At 34.0% G+C, this 24,276-nt stretch overlaps 1 protein-coding gene across 1 annotated transcript; it reads right to left on the bottom strand.

Annotated features, from left to right (window-relative positions):
• Positions 1 to 12,545: 12,545 nt before the first annotated feature.
• LOC126624198 (caffeic acid 3-O-methyltransferase-like) lies at positions 12,546 to 23,183 on the bottom strand. Its single transcript, XM_050293238.1, has 5 exons — positions 22,566 to 23,183; positions 20,842 to 21,152; positions 20,602 to 20,666; positions 20,397 to 20,477; positions 12,546 to 12,999 (listed from the first exon to the last, which is right to left on the bottom strand). Exons 1-5 carry the CDS (start codon positions 23,129 to 23,131, stop codon positions 12,778 to 12,780), a joined length of 1,245 nt encoding a protein of 414 aa, XP_050149195.1. The 5' UTR covers positions 23,132 to 23,183; the 3' UTR covers positions 12,546 to 12,777.
• Between the last annotated feature and the right edge of the window lie 1,093 nt (positions 23,184 to 24,276).

Below are 24,276 nucleotides of genomic sequence, written 5' to 3'. Positions count from 1 at the left end.
ATATTTGAATTATTATATGCATTATTGGAAAAAAAGTGTTATACAAATAGGAGTGTAATATTCACACTCCATTTTACTTTCCACACATTATTTTAATTTTTGACTGTCGGATTGAATGAATTGAAGAAAATCAACGGATAAAAATTAACAAGAATGTGTAAAAAGTAAAATGAGGTATGTGGATAGCATACTCCTAGAAATAAATGAAACATGTACTGTACAATGAGGTTAAAAAGAACCAATAATTCAACGAATCATTAAAAGTAATGAGATTGTTTAGCAAAAGGTTAATAAAATCTATAATAATTCATATGTTAATGGTTAATCTTTTTGACATAATCAATGAAATATTTATAATAATTGTACATAGGTTAATGGAGCATGCCATATGAGTTTAAGCTAGATAGAAAATGAAAAATGATCATCTCCATATCCATTTTGTGGGGATCCTAGGGATCTCCACATCCTAACCGTTCATTGTACATCATGCAGTCAGTTTTCATCAGATACTATTTGTGTTAATTTTAAATAAAAAAAGTCAAAAGATTTCTGATCTACAATATACGATGAATGGCTAAAATGTGGGAGATCCGGATAGGATCCAATTCCGATAGAAAATAGTTACTAAATCCTTATGTCTTCACTTTATTCATTTCCTTATCTCATTCCCTCTCTTGTCTGTATATAATCTCTTTTATCACGATTTTCTCTTCATTCTCTCTCTTCATACTCTCCTGTCCTTCTCTCTTTCTTTTTCTCCATTTTTCTCTCTGATGAAGAAAAAGAGATAATTGGTGACAACGAGGAGCACCAGTTCCCAATGGCTCAGGCGATCAACGACTACTACATCGTGATTGAAACAATTACTTCCAGAACCATCAATGACCTCTATGGCTCCATGAGATTATGAAGCGGATAGTGGCTGCAGGGTTCGGGAATGAGTGATGGCACGCGTACATCAACTGTTGAAGAACCAAGAAACAAACACTCCAACACAACAAATGTAAAAAACATAGCCAAAAAATGGACATTGTGTTGCAATTTCTTAATGTAAAAAAAAGAAAAGAAAAAAAAAAAAGGGTCATGCGATTGCGAAGTGTGAAGCTTAGGAAGTGTGTTATTGATGGAAAAACATAATGATGAAACGAGCATTGCAAACCAGTGTTTGACTCCAAATGTAAAAAACAGAACCAAGAAATGAACAATATCTGAATATGTATTGACTTGTTCTAAACTATAAAAGAAAAAAAAATATGAGAAAGAATGTGTTTGAAGTGGGTCCTAGATGTAGTAGCAAATTTTGTAATTTTTTTTTAAAAAATGCATTTAAGTATCACAAATATAATACATAATTGGCCTATTTTGAGTAAACTGTCATTTAACCCCCTGAACTATCACGTGAGTTTCAATTTCCCCCCTGAACTATTTTTTTAGCCAATTGACCCCCTAAACTATGTTAAAGTGGCCAATTAACCCCCTACCGTTAAGTATCTTTAACTCCATCCAATTTGCTGTTAGAAAGTGTCATGTGCTTGGCACATGACCACCTTTTTACATTTTATGTCTAAATCTTTACAAAGAAAACATATATAACAAATATTAAAAAAAAAAACTTACAAACCCTAAACTTAATCATTTAAAATAATAGAAAAGGTAAGGCTTTTTATATTAACACCCCACAAAATGTTGAATGCACCCCATATTAAAATTTAATATTAAATGACTTATTTACTCCACTATGCAATGACAATTTTGACCTTATTAGGTTTAAAAAAAAAAAATTATAAATACACCCCAAATCACTTTTAGCGTATTATTTATCTTCTTAACTATCAAAACCCTCTCATCCTCCATTGTTGAACAAAATCCTAACCAATGAAACTACAAACATGTTGATTGAGAAAAATTGTTTTTGACGAATGAAACACGAAATCGATGTTTCTGAAGCTTCACATGAGATAAGACTTCACATTTTTCATTGTTTTAGTGATTTCGATGACATCGATAATTATTTAATCTTGCGTTTGCTGCATTATTTTTCAATATGAACCCTAAAAGATGAATATGAATATGAATATATAAGTTTAAATAATGCAGCAAACGCAAGATTAAATAATTATCGATGTCATCGAAATCACTAAAACAATGAAAAATGTGAAGTCTTACCTCATGTGAAGCTTCAAAAACATCGATTTCGTGTTTCATTCGTCAAAAACAATTTTTCTCAATCAACATGTTTGTAATTTCATTGGTTAGGGTTTTGTTCAACAATGGAGGATGAGAGGGTTTTGATAGTTGAGAAGATAAATAATACGCTAAAAGTGATTTGGGGTGTATTTATAATTTTTTTTTAAACCTAATAAGGTCAAAATTGTCATTACATAAATAAGTCATTTAATATTAAATTTTAATATGGGGTGCATTCAACATTTTATGGGATGTTAATATAAAAAGCCTTACCTTTTCTATTATTTTGAATGATTAAGTTTAGGGTTTGTATGTTTTTTTTTTTTAATATTTGTTTTATATGTTTTCTTTGTAAAGATTTAGACATAAAATGTAAAAAGGTGGTCATGTGCCAAGCACATGACACTTTCTAACAGAAAATTGGATGGAGTTAAAGATACTTAACGGTAGGGGGTTAATTGGCCACTTTAACATAGTTTAGGGGGTCAATTGGCTGAAAAAATAGTTCAGGGGGGAAATTGAAACTCACGTGATAGTTCAGGGGGTTAAATGACAGTTTACTCTTTATAATTAACATAAATATTATTAATGTTATAATTTTTATTGATTTATACAAAATAGCTCGAATTAATATATAATAATTAGCAAATAAAAACTATCGAGGCCGACGTGAATAACATGAACTTTAGATGTGTCTTCCTTAAATGTCCCATTTCGAAGTGGATGGAAATTTAGCACCGATGCACCATCCTTGGTGAGATGGTGTGATATGATCAGTACCAAATTAGAGAGGTGTGGCTATCCTAGCTTCTCAACTATTTTGGAGTTGGGGGACATTAATTTGTGGTCTTCAATGTTAGCACTTTTTTAGAGATGGTCTTCCATGTGCGAGTAGGCAACTGTCACAATAACGTTTGTGATGTGTGTGAGTTTTTTTTATTTTTATTTTTTGTTAAATGATAAGATATGGATATGATACTTTTGCCTTGCCACCTTCATCATATACAAGTCACTTAGTGTATCAAGATTTTTATGGAGTTTTGCTAGTGGATTTTCACATATTTAAGTAAATTTTTGCTAACTATTATAAATTTTATAAAATTTCATAGACTTTTGATAATATATTTTCGTGAAAAATAAAATGAGTTAAATGATAGATTTTTGCAAAATTTTAGAGAGTTCAATGTTAGAATTCCATAGAATTCAATGGATTGTCATAGATTTTTAACGAGCAATTTACTAATAAGCTTATATTCTTAAGTTTTTACTATTGGATTGGTGATCATGACCATGACAAAGTAGTCTTAGAGGTCGCATGGTGATTGTCAGCAAGATGATGGTAATAAAATTATGTCTTTAATGTTGACGAAAATAATAGGAGTAGTGATTGTGGTGGTGAAGGGTTGTTGGGGTGGTGGAGAAGGGATAAGGGCAGTGGTGATGGGGTGGTGATGACAATGGTAAAGGTAGCGGTCATAGTGATGGTGGTAGTCATAATAGGGTTGATGGTGATGCTCATAGGAGTGACGGTGGTGACACTGGTTATTATGGAGGTAAAATAGTGGTTATGGTAAACTGGTGTTGGTGACAGAATTGCAAAAGAGGTAATAATAATAGTCATTGCTTTAAAAAAGTAGCACTCTTTGTATATGAGGTCATCTCCAACTGATTCGGCCAGAAAGCTATAGGGCCGAAAATAGCCCGAAATGACACTAAAATTGTCTCCAACCGAGGGCTAGACTAAAGGGCTTATGGGCCCCATCGGGCCAAAAGCACCAAATCAGACTAGCTGGCCGGCCATCTCCAGCTAGCCAGCCCACTTTTTTTTGTTATTTTTTAAAAATTCCTAATTTTTTTCCTACATTATTTCTCATATACTTTTCACTATTCCATATTATCTTACCTCATTTTTAATAATCTTGCTATGTCCAAAAATCTTATTTTAATATGGTAATTTAATTTAATTAACTATATTAATTGAATTAAAATAATAAATTATGTTTGGTCTATTACCCTTTGGCCCCCTCGGTTAGAGATGATTTTTTGTCATAGGGCTATATTTGGCCTATGACCCTTTGACCCTTTCGGTTGGAGATGGTATGAAATATGACATGACACTGTTCATTACAATATAATTTCTTGGAGGGTTATAGGGCTAGCCATCTGGCCCTCATTCGGTTGGAGATGGCCTGAGTTAGGCCTGGCAAACGGGTCGTGTCAGTCGTGTTTGTGTCGTTTTCGTGTAACACCTGTTATCTTAATGGGTCGTGTCGTGTCACACCTGTTATCTTAACAGGTCATTAACAGGTTGGGTCACTTTACCTAACGGGTAAAGTGACCCGACCCGTTATGACCCGTTAAGAAAAATATTTTTTTTTTCTTAAATTTGCACATACCACACATTGTCACATAAATATTACTTCAAAACATTAAAACACATTTGTCGTTTAAGTACTACATCTACACTCGAAAATAAGAGCCTCATAAAAAAATACATCCATACACTACTAATCTATTACAAATATTAAATGTGCAAGGATATGCAAAATGAAAGCGTTTTTGTTTTCAAGGTTGTGAAGCCTTTCTCAAAAGTTTAAACCTTGCCAATGGAACTCAAAGCTTAATGAAAGTGACCCACTAGTGTGTTTATTCGTACTTTCATTAAGTATAACATAAGATTTTGTGGTATCCACTAGTGTAAATATTTTAAATTGAAGATCGAATTCATTCATTGTATTCATATAGGATCAAGGAGTGTAGTTGTAAGAAATCATCAAAATCGGAGTTAAAATAACCATTAAATTGTGATTTTTCGTTTATAACCGTCGAAAAGTTTTGTCCCATTACTTAATCTTTAAATGTTTGTTTTTTTCAATTTATGGCGTATGCGATCTCGAAGCATATACAAACAAGTTTGACGGTTGGATCATTAAAACTAGTTTCGTAGAATGCGTATCCCATCAAAACAATAGATTCACTAACACTTAAGAGTTTATTCTTACTTTCATTAAGTATAACATAAGATTTTGTGGTATCCACTAGTGTAAATATTTTAAATTGAAGATCGAATTCATTCATTGTATTCATATAGGGTCAAGGAGTGTAGTTGTAAAAAATCATCAAAATCGGAGTTAAAATAACCGTTAAATCGTGATTTTTCGTTTATAACCGTCGAAAAGTTTTGTCTCGTTACTTGATTTCTGAATGTTTATTTTTTTCAATTTTTGGCATATGCAATCTCGAAGTATATACAAACAAGTTTGACGGTTGGATCGTTGAAACTAGTTTTGTAGAATGCGTATCCCATCAAAACAATAGATTCACTCAGAGTTTATTCATACTTTCATCAAGTATAACATAAGATTTTGTGGTATCCACTAGTGTAAATATTTTAAATTGAAGATTGAATTCATTCATTGTATTTATATAGGGTCAAGGAGTGTAACTGTAAAAAATCATCAAAATCGAAGTTAAAATAACCGTTAAATCGTGATTTTTCGTTTATAACAGTCGAAAAGTTTTGTCCCGTTACTTGATCTCTGAATGTTTGTTTTTTGCAATTTTTGGCATATGCGATCTCGAAGCATATACAAACAAGTTTGACGGTTGGATCGTTGAAACTAGTTTCGAAAAATGTGTATCTCATCAAAACAATATATTCACTAACACTCAAGAGTTTATTAATATTTTCATTAAGTATAACATAAGATTTTGTGGTATCCACTAGTGTAAATATTTTAAATTGAAGATCGAATTCATTCATTGTATTCATATAAGGTCAAGGAGTGTAGCTGTAAAAAATTATCAAAATCGGAGTTAAAATAATCGTTAAATCATGATTTTTCGTTTATAACTGTCGAAAAGTTTTGTCCTGTTACTTGATCTCTGAATGTTTGTTTTCTGCAATTTTTGGCATATGCGATCTCGAAGTATATACAACCATGTTTGACGGTTGGATCGTTGAAACTATTTTTGTATAATGCGTATCCCATCAAAACAATAGATTCACTAATACTTAAGAGTTTATTCATACTTTCATCAAGTATAACATAAGATTTTGTGGTATCCACTAGTGTAAATATTTTAAATTAAAGATCGAATTCATTCATTGTATTCATATAGGGTCAAGGAGTGTAGATGTAAAAAATCATCAAAATCGGAGTTAAAATAACCGTTAAATCGTGATTTTTCGTCTATAACCGTCGAAAAGTTTTGTCCCGTTACTTGATCTCTGAATGTTTGTTTTTTGCAATTTTTGGCGTATGCGATCTCGAAGTATATACAAACATGTTTGACGGTTGGATCGTTGAAACTAGTTTCGTAGAATGCGTATCCCATCAAAACAATAGATTCACTAATACTTGAGAGTTTATTCATACTTTCATCAAGTATAACATAAGATTTTGTAGTATCCCCTAGTGTAAATATTTTAAATTAAAGATCGAATTCATTCATTGTATTCATATAGGGTCAATGAGTGTAGTTGTAAAAAATCATCAAAATCGGAGTTAAAATAACTGTTAAATCGTGATTTTTCGTTTATAACCATCGCAAAGTTTTGTCTCGTTACTTGATCTGTGAATGTTTTTTTTTTGTAATTTTTTGCTGATGCGATCTCGAAGCATATACAAACAAGTTTGACGGTTGGATCGTTGAAATTAGTTTCGTATAATTCGTATCCCATGAAGTTCAATGGTGTGTGTGTGTGTGTGTATATATATATTTATTTATTTATTAAGTAGATTTAAATCTATTTATTTTGTATGTATAATTATTATAGTTTTTAGGGGTATAAAATTCAATTTAAAATATAATATATATATATATATATATAACTATTATAGTTAATATTTTGGGGGTATAATTATTATAGTATATATAATTATTATAATTATTATAGTTAATTTAATATATATATATATATAATTATTATAGTTTTTAGGGGTATAAAATTGTTAAATTAATATATATATCATTATTATAGTATTTTTTTTAGGGTTATAAAATTATTAAATTAATATTCTGCTTATCGTGTATCGTGTATCGTGTTACCCACGTGTATACCCGAACCAACCCGTTATCTTAACAGGTGCTTATTGAGTTACCCGATAACGACCCGTTTCGTTATCGTGTCGACCCGAACACCGGTTAATTTCGTGTCGTGTCGTGTCGGGTTATCGAGTCGTGTCAGGAATTGCCAGGCCTAGCCTGAGTTCTCATACTCCCTAAACAAGTACCACTCTTTGCTTAAAAAGAAAAGAAGTGGGCTCTATTTAATTATGGTAGAAAACTATTTGATGGGAGATGCTTGGTGAATGAGGATTCTCTTCGGCCTCATTGTGAGGATCCTAGAGATTCTCGAATCATATCTGTCATCGTACATCTTGTGACAAAAAATTATTATAATTAAACATGAATAATATCTGACGAAAACTAGTCTCACGATATACGATGTACGATGAACAAACACGATTTGAGAATCTTCAGAATCCTCATAAAAAAGAGAGGATCCTCATTCAGTAACACGACTTTAAACAAATCACACCTACTAATAATTGTAATAATGTGGGTCAATTTGTGCATCCTACCAATTATTTGATGGTACTTTTTGTATCACTACCTTTTATTTTTGCATGTTATCATGACATTGCATCATTATCTATAATCTTTATTCTTCTCATGAGACCAATTTATATGAAATATGTTTACCATCATGTGATATTGTATAATTAATCAATTATATATATTAAAAACTTACACTTACACATGTTATGTTTTATTTAAATAAAGTGTGACGATGACGGTGAATCTATTTCATGTAAGTCATTCCCTTCAATGTGACACAATACTTTTTATTTTTTATTTTAACATTTTATGATAAGGACATGTTTTAATTTCTGCTAAAATACATTCTATTATGTTTGCAACTTGCAAGCTGTATTGGAAAAAAATATAGGGCACGTTAAGAAGTATTTTTTAAAATGGCTGAATTTTTTTTTTATGAAAATGTTTTTAAAACTATCTAAGTAGATTCTTAAAAAACATTATTTGTCTTTTCTCATATGATGGCAACGACCTTCATAACCTTTGTCCAATCACAAACGTTATGTTTAGTGTGAAGAAGCTCATAGCTAGAAGGAAAGGAAAACTGCCATGAGACGAGGGCTCCTAAATTAGCTTGTCATCCTTCACAGCCAACAGCAGAGGAAGACGTAATACCTTATCCGCCGTTGAAGAAGAAAAAAGATCCATAAAATATTCCAGTAATATCCAACAGTGAGCTTGAATGACATTTGAAAATCAAGAAAGTACCCTAAAGTTACACAGAACTTTATGGATATGGACTAGGCAATGGCGACAGTACACGTGAAAGAACACCATGCAGAAATGGTGTTCGTGATGGCAATTTGCCGACCAAAAGAAAAGGTTGCAATTTGTGGACAAAACAGCCTGTCGCACAATTATTTATTGACAATTTTTCAGAAGAAAGAAAAAGAAAAATATTTTCTTGGCCCACTGTCTGAGCTCTATAATATTCTCCATCTTTTTGGTAATTTGAACTGTAGTTTTTACATTCCTATCGATTAATAAGTAATTTAAAAAAAAATTAGGAAGAGAGCGACTACATTGGAGTGTAAATGGTATCAAATGATCTAATCGAAACCTGATGGTTGTGAGACAACGATGATCGGTTGATTTAATAATAATCGTTCTTTTTGCTAGACAAGGCATAGATTTGAATCTCACTGTTTATAATTTTTTTAGTAGGCGATCTGTAAAAATAAAAAAAAAACAAAATTAAAGTTCTCAAAGAGACTTGTGATATGCCTTGAACTTGGAATGGAGTAGCCTCCCCTTCCCATGACTTTAGTCAATATGCTACCGTCAAAATATGTATGTGTATATGTATATGTATATGTACTATTGAAATTGTATGTTTTTTTATTTCAAGGCCACAATCTGTGTTTATAATAATAATTAGTCAACTGTTTATAATTTTTACTGGATTTTCAAGACAAGATTGTGTTGAGAGGGAAAATCTACCAACATTGTGATCTTTGACTATTGAAAAAAAAAAAGGAGTGATAAAGATTGATTAATAGCTAATCTACTTGAAAACATGCTGAGAGTTTTCTTTTCCTTAATCGTCCTCCGGATATTATTTGTGATGTATTAATAAAGATTGTCACGCTTAAATATCAATAAAACAACTATCGTCTAGCTTATAAAAAAATAAAACCACTCGTCTTGTAGATACGAGTCACATTCATTAAGCTAGATTGCTCCAGAATCCAAATAAGAAAAACAAAAAACATTGGTGTTGCAGATACGGCTCACATTCATTTAGCTATCAACATTATAACACGAATTTGGATTCTTGCCGGATCCTCTTTGTGAGGATCCGGAGATCCGTGAATTATATCTGTTCATCGTAGATATCGTGCAGTCATAAATCATTTTAAATATTTTTATTTAAAATTAAATACAAACAGTACCTGACAAAAACTGATTACACGATGTACGATAAACGAACACGATTTACGGATCCCTAGGATCCTCGTCAAAAGGATCTGGTTGGTTATTACATAACTTTTGACACTTTTTTTTTTTTTTTTTTGTAGAACTCACTTCATAATATATTTTAATGATCATAACTTTCTATCTTTTAGGTCTTCCTTTAAAGATTATGTTTACTAAAAATCACCCCAATTTGAAACCATATGACTGTTGGATTAAATGATTATGGCTTCTTTGCAGAACCGTATTTGTCTATTTTCTTTACAGATGAATGTCTTAGTGGTTTTAGAATTGTCTATTTTTTTGCAAGAATGATCTACGAATGATGTTCTAAAAGATAGATGGATTCGAATCGTTAAAATACATTACGAAGGGGATGCACAAAATGGTATAACATAAATTGTCTTCCGTAGATAAATGCGTGAATGAAAAAAAAATGTCTCTCGTGCGAGAGCACTTGTGAAGAGCAACAAACTAATAGGGAAAAGGATCCTCACCGGATTCTTTTTTCTGGGGATCCCGTGATCGTGACTGTTCATTGTATATCGTGCGGTCAGTTTTCGTTAAGTACTATTTATATTTAATTTTAAATTTTAAACAGAAAATGATTTCTGATCGCATGATATACAATGAACGATCATGATTACGGAATCTCCAAAAAAAGTATCTGGCGAGGATCGTTTTCCAACCAATAGAAATAGACAGAGAAAAAGATCAACACATATTGATATAATAATATGAGTACAAAAAGATGCCTAATTCACGGTTGACAATTCACACACACGCACCCTTCAATGAGGAACAACGTCAATGGGATTAACATATAATTAAACTTACTAATCCCTATTAGCATAAACACATGTCCGCCACATACTTGTCAACAACCATACGTTTAATTTATTCCATTCATCAAGTCCCTTCTTGAAGTATGTATTAATTTTGGATGATGTTATCCACGTACTTCTTTTTACTTCCTATATACTTTATGTTATTTTATGTTCTTCAATTCATTCGATCTGACTGACGGAAATTGAGAGAAGTATGTGGATAGTAAATGAGTTTGTGGATATCACTACTCTAAACCATTTCGGCTTAAATTGTTAATGAAATTTTCATTTGATAAATGCAAAATCTCTTTCGCTTACCGTATTTGCGATAGTTGCGTTAAGTTATGGGTATGTTATTTGGACACACAAAAACTAATAGCATATGCATTTGTTAATACATTTTTGACTTTTGATACTTGTATAAGAAACTTTGATTGTAGTTTGGCTAGATAATTTAGCTTTCTGCATATCTCACGTGGCTTATATATGGTTTACAAGAGTGAGTTTGAAATAAGATCAAACTCTTCTAAAAAATAACTCATAAATTCAAAAATTCAAACCCCTAAGGTCTTTGAATGATTCAAACTGAGTAGAAGCATCAAGTGATAATGGACTGGATGTGATGAGAGAACTATTTGAAATTTGATTTGGCGGGCTTAGCCTATCAACTCGCGCATAATAATACAGCTCAGCTCTATTAGAAAGTGTGTTAGCTAATGTTGCGTGTCCGATAGTTTTATTGTGAAGCCATTCATTGATCAAGTCACCTCCATTAACAATATTGGAACGCAGACAAAATCTTGTTGAAGGAGATGTGACCAATAAAATATATGTTACAATTGAGTGCACGTTAGTTGGCTATGCTTCCCTGTCTCTATCCATTTACATACTTATCCACACTAGTGACCGAAGCAATCTAGCGAAGGTCACAAACTTAATATTTTCTGTTGTACCAAAATCCTCACTAATTTTGTGCATCAACATTTAACCAAATGCATCCAATAATAGAAAGCTACGTAAATTTCCTAAGAGATCTCTTAAACGGAAGAACAGACAAAGTATTGAGTTGATGATGGCTTTTATACCTACCCCAATGAATAGCTGCTAGAAGAAGTATCTCAGGAATAAGCAATGCCTATAATGGATTGCTCGAAAGCGCATATTCTTCGAATTCCTCACCACAAGGACAACAGCAAAGAGCACCGATCTCTGCATTTCCACCAATATATACAAAATAGTCAACATTTGAGTTTATATTTTTTTTTCATTTTCTATTTCTTCATTTTCTTCCATATCACTTTCTATACTCATATATATACTCATAGTTTAGTTTATATTAGACAGGATCGATCATCATATGCTCATATATATGCGTTTGTTTAATCAATAATGCTATTTAAAGGTACAAAACTAATCCCATTTCTGAGACACTCTAAAATAGCGGTGGACTCCACAAATACACGCAAAACATACATGTGCTAAAGAATCTATAACAATGCGATTAATTTTGGGAGTCTAAATAGTATAACTTGTTATTTATTTATTGCCTATCTGATTATGGCTTCTCATGGCAGGTAGGAATGCTTCTGTAATTTGGTTGATTTAATTTCTTGATCATAATACCAGTTTGAATAAACATCATGGATAATAATTTGATAGCTACGTCATGAAAATAATATGAATGTCATTTTATTATTCCCTTCTTGCCATTTCTCTGTTTTAGGAGAGTTCTTGTGTATGAGCGGTCATGTGTCGAAATCTATTGACGGGTAAGTTCGAGTGATAAGAAAATCCATGAGGTCCGATTTTGTGTTTGTGGCAATACAGACATGTAATTTGTCCGTTGTACACTAGATGCTCTCATATTTTTTTAGACCCTATTGCATGGGTATGATTCCAAATTTATAACACACAAGCATGTTAGAATAGAATTAATTAATCCAGAATTTTATTCGTAGTTGTCACATGTATTATAGGAATGTAATATTTAATTGTAATTAGCGTAGGATCCTATTTCAATAGGGACTAATGTAACCTTGTATATATATTGTAATATTTTTCACACAACAATACAAAGAGTCATAATTCTACATGTTATCAAAGCAACAAAATCACTTTCTTATTATTTTTTTCTAACATACGAAAACCTACTTATCGTGTAACATCCACGTATGGATACACAATCACCATATAAAAAACCAAGGCAATATAAATGCAGATGGCAGCATACCAAAGGTAATTATACTCAATTCTTCTTAAGAAATTCAATGGCATAGGTGTTGAAAGCAGAGCACACAACTCGAAAGCCTTGGAATCCAGATCCCTTAGCCAAGGCCTCGAACTCCTTCTCCGTCCTCTCTTTTCCGCCGGGGTTGTGAGCTAACATGATCGCGTCGATATGGACAACTCCCTTGGTGGCAAGGCTACTGTCTGGAGCTACCGGAAGGATGCACTCAGCAACAATTACCTTCCCATTGTCTTGTCTGGGAGCGCAGAAACATGTCTCCCTTTGGAACAATTACCTTCCCGGGGTTTTGATAAATAATAACTCACCTTCATGAAAATTGCATCTCCCTTTGGAACACTCACAAACATGTCTCCTCCAACATGCTCCACACCTATATTCAACATCCATTGACCTCATATTCATTAGGAAAAATGATAAATAGTACCAATATTATTTTTATATGCAATAATGTTAGGGGAAGAGAAATTGAACTTGAGAGATCGAATGTAAAAGTGAATGCTTTTAAGTAATTGAACTACGGACATTATTAGAAATGAAGAACATACCAGGATATTGGGGAGCATCTTCGATGACATGAGGCAGGTCGAGGTTAATGCCCTTAATCGAAGGGTAGAGACGATCATGTTAAAGACAGAGCCGGTGCCACCACGAACATCAACAATGGATGTGAGGCCTTCAAAGCCATTGTAGTTCTCAAGAAGTTTATTCATGGTAATGGTAGAGTGGTTAGCCATTCCCTTGTTGAAGACCTTGTTGAATCTGGGGTCAATGCCATGGTACTCAAAAGCAGTCATTCCGTAGGCCTTGTTGAATGTGATACCTCCTTCAAGGACTGCATCTTTCAAGTTGTACTTGCACAAACCCAAAACAAGCATGCATGACTCATTTGTGTTTAAAGCTTAATCTAGAAGGAAAGGGATCCTCTCCAGATCCCTTCCACCAAGTTCATCCATCCGGACCCTTGAAATTTGATCCAACGGCTACAAATAAGAGAGCCCCTTCAAAAATTATAATAACTTTAATCATTGAATCAAATTTCAATAGTCCAGATAGGTGGACTTAGTAGACTTGGTAGAAGGGATCCGGATATAATCCATTTCCAATCTACAATACCAAAGTACAAGCAATCTTGTAAACTAGGCCAACCCACCTACCGCGTGTTTCAAGGGCCGCGTAACTCACAATAATAAGATAATTTATGGGTTTGTTAAAACAAATCCCCCTTCTTTTATTGAATCCGGATCCTCTTTGTAGGAATCTCAAGGCCGGCCTTGAGGGTAGCCGAAGTAGGTGCCCGCCTAAGGCTTCCACTTCGGAGGGGCCCCAGATTTTTCAAAAATATATAAATATAAATTTTACAATTAAAATTCAATAAAAATATCAAAAAATAATATCATAGGCTATTGAAAAAGAATTGGTTGAAAAATTAGATTATGTAAACTTAATTAGTACATATGACATATTTTGAGGAAGATTCCTTCCAAGGATTTGTGGGGGACGTCTCTAGCTTTCAAAAGAGACATTTTAGGACCAAATCGAAGTTGATTTGGTCGGTCAAAAGTCTGATTTTTTGATAAGTCTGAATTTAAGTTTAAATAGAAACCTTTTATTTTCAGTTTTATTATTTTATTATGTTTCCTAGTTTTATTCTAAGACTTTTTAGGGTTTTATTTTGTAGTAGTATAAATAAGACTTTTTAGCCGTTAGGGTTAGAAGGGAAGGAGAGGAGGAAACGCACGCATACTTTAGAGAGTTTTTCAAGTTTATTTTTTAGGTGTTTTCTATCCTTATTCTTAATAATATTTTGTTTTATGATTGTTAGTAGGTAGTTTCTTTTGCTAAAGGCGAAGCCACAAGCCCTAGCATGAATATGTGATTTTATTAATTAGCTTATGAATGAATGCATGCTTGCTTGGAATTATTAATCACAGGGTTTTTAGACAAATAATTTGATGCAATTTCTATTGGAACATCACCTTGAAATTGAGGAGGGCTTCTTGTGATTAGTAATTGTAAGTTCACTTAAGGCAAACATCACGTTTTTAAGGGTTGCATGATTTTTCAAAGGGTTTTCACAAAGCTTAATGAGTCTTGCATGTTTATATTTGATATGAATATCATAGACGAGTTGCATGTTAGATATACGTTTTCGCTTGAACATCACGAGGAAAATATGCATTAGGAAAACCTAACCTTCAAAGCATGTATGTAGAAATTCATAAGTAATTGGTAAAATTGCACAGGATTATTAAGGGGATGGCGGAATCCTAGGCTTTTACAGTTTGATTTTCAAAACGTTTTTCTTTTGCTTTCTTTACTTTGTCAAATATTTAATTATTTTTATTATTTTAAATTCCAAAATCAACCTTTTCAAAACTTTGTTCTAAATAATTAGCTAAGAATTAGTTTAAATACAAATTATTCATTCAATTCCTGGGGAAAATGATATTGCTTGAGCTGCTATTCTACGACAATCTTGTTGTCACAACCCGTCCCGAAAATGTACATTATTTTGTTATCGTGGATGTGAAAAGACTAAAATGCCCTTGAGCGTTTGTGGCATTGTGAGTCGTATGTGATAGTTTTAGAAATGGACCAATGTGGTTATTTTCCTAAGTTTTTGGGGCCAATGAGAACTTAACCTTAGTTAGTTTTGATTGGTGTGTAGGTTGGACCACACACACACATCCACATCACCTCCATTCTCTCTCTCATTCCCGTGCACTCTCTCTCTCTTTGACTCACTCTCTTTTCCCTCTCCTCCGTACGGACAAGGTCAAACCAAGCCAAATCTTCATTGATCGAGGAAGAAAATGGCACCATTGTGTTCGTGAGGATCATACGAATTCAAGGGTACCCATTTCAGGTAAGAACTCGTTCAATATCACGTTGAAAATTCAAGCTCCGAGTTGAGCACTATTCATGAACTTTTAAATGGTTGTGTTTTAGGACAATCCAAGCTTATAGCGAGCTTAGTGAGGTCACAAGGAAGCTCGGAGTGCTTCGTTTGAAGGTTTTGGACATCGGGATTACAAGGTTCGAAAGTGGTCGATTTTGACGAGATTTTTCCGACGTGTTTCCGAAGGATTTGAGGCTCCAAAGAGGTATAACCTTTTTCCTCTTGAAATTTGTGACATTTGGGTGAAAATTTCGTAGAAAATGGTTGAGAAATGAAGGAGAATATTGGGGGGCGCGTGAGCCACCTAAAAATTTATCTAAAAATATCATGATGTTCATGAGGTTGTGTAGATCACTATGGTATATTCATATGCCCATTTTGAGCAATGTATGAGAAGTTATTAGCTAGTTTTGTATATGTGCTTTAAAATAACGTTTTTATAGTTAATTCGCATATAGGTGAGGCTTATCCCGAGGACGAACGTATCCATGGGCGACTCGGGGGTTACGACCCTTCAACATATCAGTGAGTGGGCTTTTGCTTTCAGTATATAATTATATACTTGATATATTTCCCATAAATGTGTTTTAAATGAAAATATGCTTTGAAATAATATGTCAAATGCCTTTATATTCTGAATATGCATTTCATGGTTGTATATATATATATAAATGTGGTGCCGTGGAGGCACATGTAAGTTCAGGTAAGTTATGTTTGATTAGGTGAACTACGAACAGCTTGATCCCTGTTTAGGGTACGTAGGCAGTCTAACGAGAGGTTAGATGTAGCTATTCAATAAATGAGATGAACATGTTGATTTTCTATATGAGTTATGATTGAAAACGATGAGCTCATAAACCTACACCCCGGGTGATTGCGATTTTGCCAGAGAGAGTTGGCACATGCCTGTATATTATGTCACCTCCCTCACCATATGCTCACATTGGATCCAATTTAGGTACACAGTCTTGTCGTACATACAACTATAAGTAGTTCTGACTCGTAGGTGACTAACTATTTATCGCACAGCTAGCATGAGGGCGTAGCATTGAGCATAATTATATTTCACCCAACTTTGTCGTATAGACCCTTTTCAGTGGTTCTGACTTATGTGCAGTATATTGCCGTATAGGTCATAGTAGCGACTCCGGCTAGATTGAGTTTGAGCTATGAATTCAGCCGTACAGACTATCATATGGGTTCCAGCTAACATATCATATTCTATGAATTTATTCTTACCTGAATTGCTTACTTTGTTATATATTAACATGGCATATATTTGAATATGATTATGTGAAGCATGAATTGAATTGTTATGATTTCATATATATTTATATATTATGCATATGCTTATATTCTGATTCTGGGAAAAATTATACATGTTTTATAGCGAGGGGTTAGATATGTTGATAAAGAAACGATTTTGTAAAACATTTGTTTTTACCCACTCACGTTTTCTGTTTTGCGCCCCTCTAGGTTTTAAGTAAGTCGTTGTTGGTGGCTCGAGGACGTTGGCTGTTCTGACTATTCTATATTATAGTAGGACATTCCTGGTACTGTGTAACTAGTACTTGTCCTACTGGACTGCACCTAGACTTATTATGCTCTGATTAGGAAAGTTTACGGTTGTAACTAACTCCTATCACTCCCTGCTAGTAGTGCACTCTATTAATATGGTTTTTAATTATTCGTATGTTTGCTATCTTTATCGCTTCCGTACTGTGCACATGACTACGTCACTCTCACGTGATGGTCAGCATGCCTTAGCCTCGGTTGGGACGTGTCACTTGTACTCTTGCAATTATTTTTAAGTGTTTTTATCCCTACTTTTGTAGGTGGTATAAATCCTATCAAAAATCATAAATTTTCTCTCAGAAATTCAAGAAACGAAGATTCTCTGTCTGTTTTTATCTGTTGTGGAGACCCAATCTGACTTGTGTGTTCTTCCAGGTCGATCTCGGCCCAGGGTTTTAGACCTCTTTATTCTTCCAGATTTTCGGATTATTCCCTCATAATTAGGGAATTAAATTGTTCCTATTATTCGAAAAAATCTAAAACGACTTGCAGCTTTGATTTGGCCTTTGCATGTTTGTGGTATTTGAAATTATGGTTTTTTTGGGGGATTGGATTTTGGGATTTAAGTTGAATTCGTATGGGTATTTTTTCAGAAATTTTTGTTGTTTCTGTGTTGGAATTAAAAGAACTATGCATGTTGGATTTTTACATAAGTGTGTCTCAGCTGTTGTTTTCGTTTTTTTGTGTGATTTTTATGTGGTGTTTATATGTGCAGGCGCTTGAGTTAGTATTTTGTGTTTTTATTTTTGTCCCAGCTGCTGAACTTCATTTTCAATTTCGTTTAATTTATGGATTATCAGATGTTGTGGTTTGGCATGCATTGTAATATGATTCGAACGAGTCTTATTAATTTTAATTTTCATGATTCCGGTAGCAATTTGCATCGCTGCAGTTTTCTGGGTCTCTTGGACCGTAGTCAGAGAGGAAAAGAACTAGAAATAGCAAAAGAAATCAGGGGATACAAGAAGATCATACTTCTGACATTGCAAATGGAATAGAAATGTTTAATGAAAATGTTTGTGGTCATTCGTTTCTTCTCAGCTATCAATTTGTTGCTTGGAGTCTACGTTTTTTTGCACACAATGCCAAAAAGAACTAGGAATAACAAAAACAATTAGATCGTATAAGATTATATTTGTGTCATTCCCTGCAACGGAGCGCGGGCGTTTTTGCTAGTGTTATACTCAATTAATCAATGGGTTATTTTTTTATGATTTTACTGGCTTTTAATTTTGTTTCTTATTGTGTTCTAAACTGAACAAATATAATGACAACATGAATAACGGGAAAGCCTATAACATAATACCAGTTTGAATGAACATCATGGATAATAATTTGATAGGTACGTCATGAAAATAATATGAATGTCATTTTATTATTCCCTTCTTGCCATTTTTTCTGTTTTAGGAGAGTTCTTGTGTATGAGCGGTCGTGTTTGCACCCAAAATGTGCCCATTTTTACTTATTTGGGCCATTGGAGTAAAATATGGTATTTGAAGGATTAATATGCAAAAAAGCTAACTTGGAAAGATATTTGGCTGCAAGTGGATGGATTTGACACTATAATATTGTTTTTCCCATTTGTTTGGGTGGTGGAGGTTTGTCAAGAGAGTTGTTTAATCAAGATAAGTGCATGCTTTTTCATGCATGTGGATGGAAAGATACCATGCATGCTTTCGGGCAAGAATGTGTAGTGAAGGAAGCTAGTTTGCTTCTTTTAATTATTTTATTGCGAGTGGGAAAAGGCATGTGGTGGAGATGCAACTTGCTTTTGTTTTAATTGTTAGTTTATTTCAAGTGGGGAGACATGTGCTAAAAACATGTGGTGGAGATGCAAGTTTCCCTTTTAATATTGTTTCTACATGCAAGTTGGCAAATGCAATGCAAGATGCCCAAGCAATGAAATGCAAACTGCCCAAGCTTCTTTCGGGCAAGTACAAAGATCTCAACAAGGGGGCTCTTCCAGACCTCTATATAAAGAAGCAGATGGAGAAGGATTATGGACACTCAATCAAACAAACAAATACAAGCATAAACTCTGCTCAAACCAGATTTGCCTTCACGAAGCTGTAGTCAGCCCCCAAACCTTCATCCTTTTTAGGATCAGCCCTCACAAAAGCCATCTTTTGTCTAGATTATTAGCTCTGCTGCTCACTTGTAGTATCGATCTCCTTTATAGTTTTCATGTACAACTCATTTCAGTCATTTAAATTACAAGCAATCTGCAATATTAATCACTTTCCTCTGTCATTTACATTTCCGAGCAACCTTATCATTTACATATTGTTCTATCTCTCCATATAAGTAAAGTTCTTATTTTTAAGGCAAAGAAAGAACCTTGATTTGAGCAACTCCCACTCAAATGGCATAATCTCTTGATTTGAAGTCAAAAGGCGCAACCTCAATCATTCAAATCCCGTCTACTAGTGGCATCTAGTAGTGGCACGCCCGCACCCACCAATCTCGTATGTGAAGTAAATCCCCGGCTTGCCCGTAAGGCCTATGGCGGATTTAGGCACCAAACAGGTCGTATGTCGAAATCAATTGACGGGTAAGTTCGGGTGATAAGAAAATCCATGAGGTTTTGATTTTGTGTTTGTGGCAATATAGACATGTAATTTGTCCGTCGTAGTTGTCACATGTATTATAGGAATGTAATATTTAATTGTAATTAGTGTAACATTCCTATTTCAATAGGGACTAATGTAACCTTGTATGTATATTGTAATATTTTTCACATAACAATACAAAGAGTCATAATTCTACATGTTATCAAAGCAACAAAATCACTTTCTTATTATTTTTTTCTAACATATGAAAACCTACTTATGTGTAAGGTCCACGTACGGATACACGATCACCATATAAAAAACCAAAGCAATATAAATGCAGATGGCAGCATACCAAGGGCAAATTATACTCAATTCTTCTTAAGAAATTCAATGGCATAGGTGTTGAAAGCAGAGCACACGACTCGAAAGCCTTGGAATCCAGATCCCTTAGCCAAGGCCTCGAACTCATTCTCCGTCCTCTCTTTTCCGCCGGGGTTGTGAGCTAACATGATCGCGTCGCTATGGAAAACTCCCTTGGTGGCAAGGCTACTGTCCGGAGCTATCGGAAGAATGTACTCAACAACAATTACCTTCCCATTGTCTGGGAGCGCAGCATAGCAGTTCTTCAAAATTTTCAAGCAATGCTCGTCACTCCAGTCGTGGCATATCCACTGTAAGATTGCATACAGGATTTGATATTAGTTCCAAATATATTGAGCAACTAAGCTCCTATGAGAAATGAATATTAGCATTACAAAATAATCATCAGTTCTTTTTTGATAAATAATAACTCACCTTCATGAAAATTGCATCTCCCTTTGGAACACTTACAAACATGTCTCCTCCAACATGCTCCACACCTATATTCAACATCCATTGACCTCATATTCATTAGGAAAAATGATAAATAGTACAAATATTATTTTTATATGCAATAATATTTGGGGAAGAGAAATTGAACTTGAGAGATCGAATGTAAAGATGAATGCTTTTAAGTAATTGAACTATGAACATTATCAGAAATGAATAACATACCAAGATATTGGGGAGCATCTTCGATGACATGAGGCAAGTCGAAGTTAATGCCCTTAATCGAAGGGTATTTAGAGACGATCATGTTAAGGACAGCGCCGGTGCCACCACCAACATCAACGATGGATGTGAGGCCCTCAAAGCCATTGTAGTTCTCAAGAAGTTTCTTCATGGTAATGGTAGAGTGGTCAGCCATTCCCTTGTTGAATACCTTGTTGAATCTGGGGTCAGTGCCATGGTACTCAAAAGCAGTCATTCCATAGGCCTTGTTGAATGGGATACCTCCTTCAGGGACTGCATCTTTCAAGTGGTACCTGCACAAACCCAAAACAAGCATGCATGACTCATTTGTGTTTAAAGCTTAATCTACAATACCAAAGTACAAGCAATCTTGTAAACTAGGCCAACCCAATTACCACGTGTTTCAAGGCCCGCATAACTCACAATAATCAAATAATTTATGGGTTTGTAAAAACAACTCCCAGTTCTTTTATTGAATCCGGATCTTTTTTGTGAAAATCATAAAGATTCGTAAATTGTGTTCGTTCATTGTACATCGTGCGGTCATAAATTATTTTAATTTTTTTATTTAAAATTAAACACAAACAGTACTTGACGAAATCTGACCGCACGATACATGATGAATGGACACGATTTACGGATTCTTAGAATCCTCACAAATATAATCCGAAAGGGATCCTGTTGGTCTTTTATTGACATGGATTACGTCAGTTAGTAAAATAGTATCCTCTTAGCTTCAAGTACAAATTATCATTTCTGTCGTTTTGCTAAAAATGAAGGAGGAAGTTAGTTTAAATTTCACCTCTAGCTAATTGACGGAACTTACGCTAAGAATAAAATAGTTAAAACATACCGTTGTCCTAAGGAAAAAGATTGATAAGAAATAAATGTGTAACATCGAAACACTATGGTGTGGTTGGCGAAGTGATGGTACCAACTTTCCACTCCTAATTTGATTAAGTGGTAATTGTTAAACAAGTGACCAATCATCATGTAGCGTAATACTAGGAAAATTAAATTTATAATTAAAATTTACAAAATAATTGATATAAAAGTTGATGATTGAATTATTACTTAGACGTTGATAAAAACAAAAAACTCCTCATACAGTTCACTTTAACGGAAAAACCACATTTTTACACTAAAAAGTAAATTTTGGTACTATTCACTTTACCCTTTATTTTGCCATTTTCGTTAAAACTCAAAGTTTTCAAACCTTTTTCATTAGTTTTCCCTATTTTTATTGGTGATATATAATTTAGTTTGTAAATTTTGTTTAAAAATTTGGTTTCTTTATAGGAAACTTTAACGAAAAACTCCTGGTATTGTTCACTTTAACGAAAAATCACATTTTTACACTAAAAAATCAATTCTTGTACTATTCACTTTACCTTTTATTTTGTCCTTATCGTTAAAATTCAAAATTTCCAACATTTTTCATTAGTTTTGCTTTGTTTATAACTCTGACAAGAAGTCAATTTGGAATCATGTCCGTCCCCAACCGCCTAATGGGCCAAAAGTAATATGAACAACGAAGAACACGCTAGGAAAAAATAGAGAACAAACACACATTAAAGCCATTACTCACAGTTAGTACGTAACATTTTATGAATATTGTATTATGATCAACCTATTTGAACCCCATTAATTAATGTTTGTTAACGATCAAATTAAGATGATAAATAAAGAAGAAGAATGGTAATTACCAGCTCTCCATAAGGACCTTGTCCTGATTCAGGAGGCAGAGAGAACCAATGGAAGCACCATCCTCGTTCTTTGTCAAGAACTTGCAGACGGGGCCGAGGCCGTACAGCCGCTCGACTTTGCCGTCGGGAAGTGTGCGGAGGGAGTAAGTGAGGATGGAGTAGCTGGCCAGGAGGCGCAGCATGCGGTCCAGCATGACGGGGGAGTCAGGGTTCTTGGTCGGCAGCTGCGAAGATAAGTCAGCCGGAGAAATAAAAGCGCCAGGCCCGGCTTTTGTCATGATCTCGAGGAGGTCGAGCTCGATGGCTGCCTTGAGCACCATGTGGAGGATGGAGCCGGTGGCTAGCTGCATGGCGAAGAGGTTGGCTTCTTCGTCGGAGACTTGGGTTGGAGTCATCTGAGTCTCTGGGGTCGAACCCATTTTTTGGATTTGGTGTTGCTGATGGTGTTGGTGTTGGTGTGTGGGTGTGTGGAGGATGGAGCCGGTGGCTAGCTGCATGGCGAAGAGGTTGGCTTCTTCGTCGGAGACTTGGGTTGGAGTCATCTGAGTCTCTGGGGTCGAACCCATTTTTTGGATTTGGTGTTGCTGATGGTGTTGGTGTTGGTGTGTGGGTGGGGGTGGGGGGGGGGGGGAAGGGGGAGAGAGATGGGGGGGAAGGGGGAGAGAGAGAAGGAGGAGGAGGACTGAGGGTGGAAGAGATGGTGTGTGCTAAGTGGTAATATATAGGGGGTTTTCAACTTTAACCTTGAAGAAGATTAAAATTTAATAAAAATAAAAAATGTGTGTTTAATTCAAATTCATATTATGTGTTAGATTGAATATTGATTTTAGTCATTTAATGTGTGCTTAATTCAAATTCATATTATAAAATAAAAATAGATATTTTATTTAATGTCATTACATTAAATTTAAAATTTATTATTATACACATTTTAATTCATTAATTTTATTTAACTTCCTCAATTAGTGTACCTAAACATACCTATCATAATATATTTTACTAAATTAGTGTACCGAAATGCCCATACCTAAATATATTGTAGTAAATTAGTGGCACATAAGAAAATATGTAAAAACATAAGTGTACAAAAAATTCCGTACCTAAATATATGATATTAAACTAGTGTACTGAAATGTCGGTACCTAAATATGTTGTACTAAACTAGTGTACCGAAATGTCCGTACCTAAACATATTATACTAATGTGGTGTACCAAAATGTTTGTACCTAAATATATTGTAATAATTTAGTGGCACATAAGAAAATATGCACAAACATAAGTGTACCAAAAAATCTCTACGAAAATATTTTCTTATATAAGATACTTACCATAATGAGAATTAAAATTTATAATATTTTCATAAAATTTAATATATGAACACCATAAAATTATAAATAAAAAGAGAGAAATTGCATACATATGTTGGCATTAAATAGAGTTTAGGGACTAAAATCAATTTTAATCTTGTATAAGACATTTTTCTAAACTTCATCTTATTTAAGGTTTAAAATCTAATTTTCTATAATACTTACTAGCATTTGCCTACACACTTTGTGTATATGAACATATTTTTTTAGAAAATGAGAAGGAGAGAGGGAGAGAGAGAACGTGGGGGAGTGGGAGGTTTTGTTTTTGTTTATTTATTTATTTTAATGTTGGAGATATTTTAACATCACATATAGGTGAGGTTTCAATAAAAAAACAATAAATT

Source organism: Malus sylvestris, chromosome 1 (assembly GCF_916048215.2).
Source record: "Malus sylvestris chromosome 1, drMalSylv7.2, whole genome shotgun sequence".
NCBI lineage: Eukaryota > Viridiplantae > Streptophyta > Magnoliopsida > Rosales > Rosaceae > Malus > Malus sylvestris.
This window is presented reverse-complemented; position numbering and strand designations above follow the sequence as displayed.

Excerpts from the sequence above, each read along its gene's own strand:
- LOC126624198 (XM_050293238.1), bottom strand. The coding sequence starts at position 23,131 with ATGGGTTCGACCCCAGAGACTCAGATGACTCCAACCCAAGTCTCCGAC. Across the intron at positions 21,153-22,565 it reads AAGGTCCTTATGGAGAGCTG|GTACCACTTGAAAGATGCAG; the intron begins GTAATTACCATT and ends GGGTTTGTGCAG. Across the intron at positions 20,478-20,601 it reads GAGATGCAATTTTCATGAAG|TGGATATGCCACGACTGGAG; the intron begins GTGAGTTATTAT and ends GCAATCTTACAG.